The sequence below is a fragment of the Nansenia antarctica genome, assembly GCF_963989245.1.
Source record: "Nansenia antarctica genome assembly, chromosome: 2".
In the NCBI taxonomy this organism is placed as follows: Eukaryota; Metazoa; Chordata; class Actinopteri; order Argentiniformes; family Microstomatidae; genus Nansenia; species Nansenia antarctica.
Window position 1 is genome coordinate 25,328,399 of NC_137675.1, and position 3,864 is coordinate 25,332,262.

Here is a 3,864-nt window from a genome sequence, read left to right on the forward strand (position 1 = left end):
GGGTTAGGGTTCATGGTTTCCATTTCCAATGTATTTCAATGCTTTACTTGACTGTTTTGTTTTCTTTGTTTTATATAAATATAACAAGCTAAATATGAATACGGTAGCTTGTCTTTTATAAGCTGGACATCCTGAATGGTTTTGAATCTGTTGTTCTGGAGGTGATAGTTAATGAACTATCAATTCCACAGGATGTCTGTCACGCTTCATTCATATTAATTCATAACAAAAAGCAGATGACCACATTTTTATGAAATCTTACAACCAAGTATGTAAAGCTACGAATGTGTAGTTCAGTGGTAAGATACCTCAGAAACTGAAGCTATGTTACGTGAGTTAGGTGAATTAAGACTTGTGTGGCAGTTAGTGGTGTCAGGTGTACACAATCTATTTCTATATGGGTGTCTGAGTAAGCCCCAGGGGAGTATTCCATCAACGTCTCTAAAGGCAAATCCAGGCTTATTATTTTGATAAGACTCACAAGACATCAAATATAAGCCTGGATTTTCCTTTAGCGACATTGATGGAATACCCCCCCTAGGTGTCATGTCCATGTGGGTGTCTGTGACGCAGAGTGGAGAGAAGCAGCAGGCTGGACAAAGCTTTTGTTTCTTGTTCAGCATTCGACATTTGACTTCCTAAAGCGCATTTTAAAATAAAACAAATATTACTGTGAAAGCAATGTGGTTTTAAAATAAAATATTACTGTGAAAGCAATGTGGTTTGGATAGTTTTACTCTTCCCCCCCCCCCCCCCCCCCCCCCCCCCCCCCAGAAATGTCAAGTTGAAAAATGAAGCAATATGTTTCACTCATTAGCAATTCCATAGGCATCTGTGCAAGACAAGTGTGTTGGCTTTGGGAAGTCATCATCACCCCAGCACTTATTGCTCCGTCACACAGCTGAATCTACCTTCAACAACAGTATTGCTTGATTGTCACTGCAGGAGTCAAGTGTCCAGAGGATCAACAACCAACGTGTCATCAGTGTCTCTAAGACGGTCCACGGCCTCACCAAAGGAAATAAACAGTGTTCCGGCCAACGGCTCGTGTCCCGGGTGCAACGTTCGAATCCCGCCATGGCGTGCGGCTCTGGTCACCTGTCTTGACTACACTTCTTGGTCAGAGGTTCCAGGTGTCGGCCTGTGAGCCGATTGAACTCACTCAGAACGTAGGTTTCCTTCTGCAGCATCTGTGACCAGAGAGAGAGAGACAGAGAGAGAGACAGAGAGAGAGAGAGAGAGAGAGAGAGAGAGGGAGAGAGAGAGAGAGGGAGAGACAGAGAGAGAGAGAGGGAGAGAGAGACAGAGAGAGAGAGAGGGGGAGAGAGAGAGAGGGAGAGAGAGAGACAGTGAGAGAGGGAGAGGGAGGGAGAGAGGGAGAGGGAGAGAGAGAGGGAGAGAGAGAGAGAGGGAGAGAGACAGAGAGAGAGAGAGGGAGAGAGAGAGAGACAGAGGGAGAGAGAGAGGGAGAGGGAGAGAGAGAGAGAGAGACAGAGAGAGAGACAGAGGGAGAGGGAGAGAGAAACAGAGAGAGGGAGAGAGAAACAGAGAGAGGGAGAGAGAGAGAGAGAGAGAGAGGGAGAGAGAGAGAGGGAAAAAACTGTTAAACAGAACCGTCCACGTGGACAAGGCCTGGTCCAAACTTTCATTATTTTCACTGACTTCCAGACGTGGCTTTTTAAGAAAGCGGGACAATGTTAGCTGTTTAGCCATCGTAGCGCGCACACTGAACAACTGGTCAAGGTCAACTGAACAATCAGAGTAAACGTAAAAGAGGAAGCAATGTAAACGTAAGAGAGGAAGTTGAATATTATTAGTATTAATACATACTTTTAATCATTTCCAAGACAAAACTATTCACATTACAGTTAGTTAGTGAAAATTAAAACTTTAAAAATATTTTATTATAAAAAAATATGTATTTTTATGAATCTGACTGGGTGGGCCAGCTGTCAATCTGGGCGGGCCTAGGCCCACCCAGGCCCACCCATAGATCCGCGCCTGCCGGAGGTATAAGATAAAATGATCCAATCAAATATTAGGCACCACTACTGAACTGTTCATTAAGAGAATATTTATTCAAGCACATCAGCAAGCAATAATAGTTCATTTCCATGGAAAAGTGGTCCCATCTAGTTTCACCTCCGCAGGCCAGTATCAGCTAACCGTCAATAGGTTTACTGCAGAAGCTTCACCAGACAAGAACCCAGTTTCGCCTTGATACATAGACTTTATACATTTTGATTAAACATTTGGGGCTGGGCTGTCCCTCCTCCCCCTATCTGGTAGTTTTTTAATTGTCAGCATAAAATCTGTTGCAGCTGTGACCATTTGATTTGTAGCAAGTGTTTTAGTTAGTTATGTGGCCTTCAACTCCTTGTGTGGGTGCGAGTGTACTGTGTGTTATCTTCTTCTTCTGGCCCCCCCCGGCCGTTAGTCATGGTGAGAGTAGTTGCACACTTTGTCGGCTGTATCCACCTGTGAGAGCAGCCTTAATCTTGCGCAACGTTAGACACATACACATTCTGTTGTTTTTAAGAAAACAGTAAGCTTTAAGAAATCAGTAAACATAATGCACACAGTTATATTTTTAGGATGAACAGACATTTTTATACTGTTAATTCTATGTGCGTTCTAAAGCACTAATTGGCCAGTTATTTGATCTTCAGACCCATTCCCTCATGACTAGGTCAGTGTGTCCTTTATCAGAATAGCTTGTGAAAACATAACTGTTGAAGTTACACAGTCCCATGACTTGGGATTTGATTAACAAGTTAAAATATAGTATAGAAGAATAGACTTATCATTAATCATTAGTTATGAAAGTATAAAATCAGTACAGGAAAATAGAATATCATAACAGCAGGTTTAAAATGGTTGTTAGCACATAGGTAAAAATAAGTAATTTACAGGCGGTTTGAATCATAAAACTTTCTGTTAGTCAGGAGCTTGTCTTCTTCTTGTCGCTCAAAAACAGAACCTCTCTTTTGGCTTCGCGTGACCTTCTAATTGTTCTCAACTGACCTCAGTCACATATTATTTAAATGAGCACATAGTACATGATTCATCACTTCTAGTTATTTTAATACAAATTCCCAACAATTGACAACAATATATTCAGCTGACCAGAAGACTTTGGTCCAAGTTCTTGGCTTGTGGCCAAAACAAAGAAAACCTACAACAGTTTCTTTTTGAGACATGGTCCAAGTCCAGGAAAGACCAAATTCAAGACATCACTTTGATTGTTGGACATGGGTCTGAGTGTCATGTGATCAGAGTCAACAGCAGTGGCACAGAACTTGAGGTTTTACCACTGCTCACACTGTTCTCAATACAGGAGGAGGCAGACACCCTGCTGTTGCTTCACTGTGAACATGCCTCACAGTATAGCTCACATGTTCAGCAGTCCTGACACGTGTGTTTGTACTGGCTATCGCTTTCTGTAAGGAAATAGGAGCAAACCTGTACTTCCACACAGGGAAAGGGACAAACAAACACCATACACGTACAGAGAATACACAGCCATCTTGGTGATGAAGTCTCTGATGCGCTCATTGGATTTCACTGTTTCACCGGCTGTGATACAGTGAGTGCACTGCACAGCAATGAAAAAGTGAAGGCCGTAAAAACACTCCTGTCCAACAAAGAGCATTGTGCTACTTTCCAAAAGTTGGGAACAGCTTTTCAACTGCCAACAGAGCTGTATGAGGAAATTGAGGCATTTACATGCGACCTCTACGACCACAAAGGCTGTAGGGATGTACATTTAGCTAGGTGTCAAATATTTAAGAGTGGGAAGTGCAATGACCGAAGTCTACCACTAAATAAGGATGCCTTGCACAAACATAGTCAGCGGGCAAACTA

The 3,864-nt window shown here is 42.6% G+C and overlaps 1 protein-coding gene across 1 annotated transcript in view; it reads left to right on the forward strand.

The window, feature by feature from the left end:
- Nucleotides 1–1,107, forward strand: part of LOC308150015 (ubiquitin carboxyl-terminal hydrolase 37-like) — a gene marked incomplete at both ends in the record, with an annotated part of 66,703 nt that extends 65,596 nt beyond the window's left edge. Inside the window, one exon of the mRNA XM_080522888.1 lies at nucleotides 946–1,107. Coding sequence (XP_080379014.1) covers nucleotides 946–1,107 — 162 coding nt within the window. The remainder of the gene's footprint in view (nucleotides 1–945) is intronic.
- Between the last annotated feature and the right edge of the window lie 2,757 nt (nucleotides 1,108–3,864).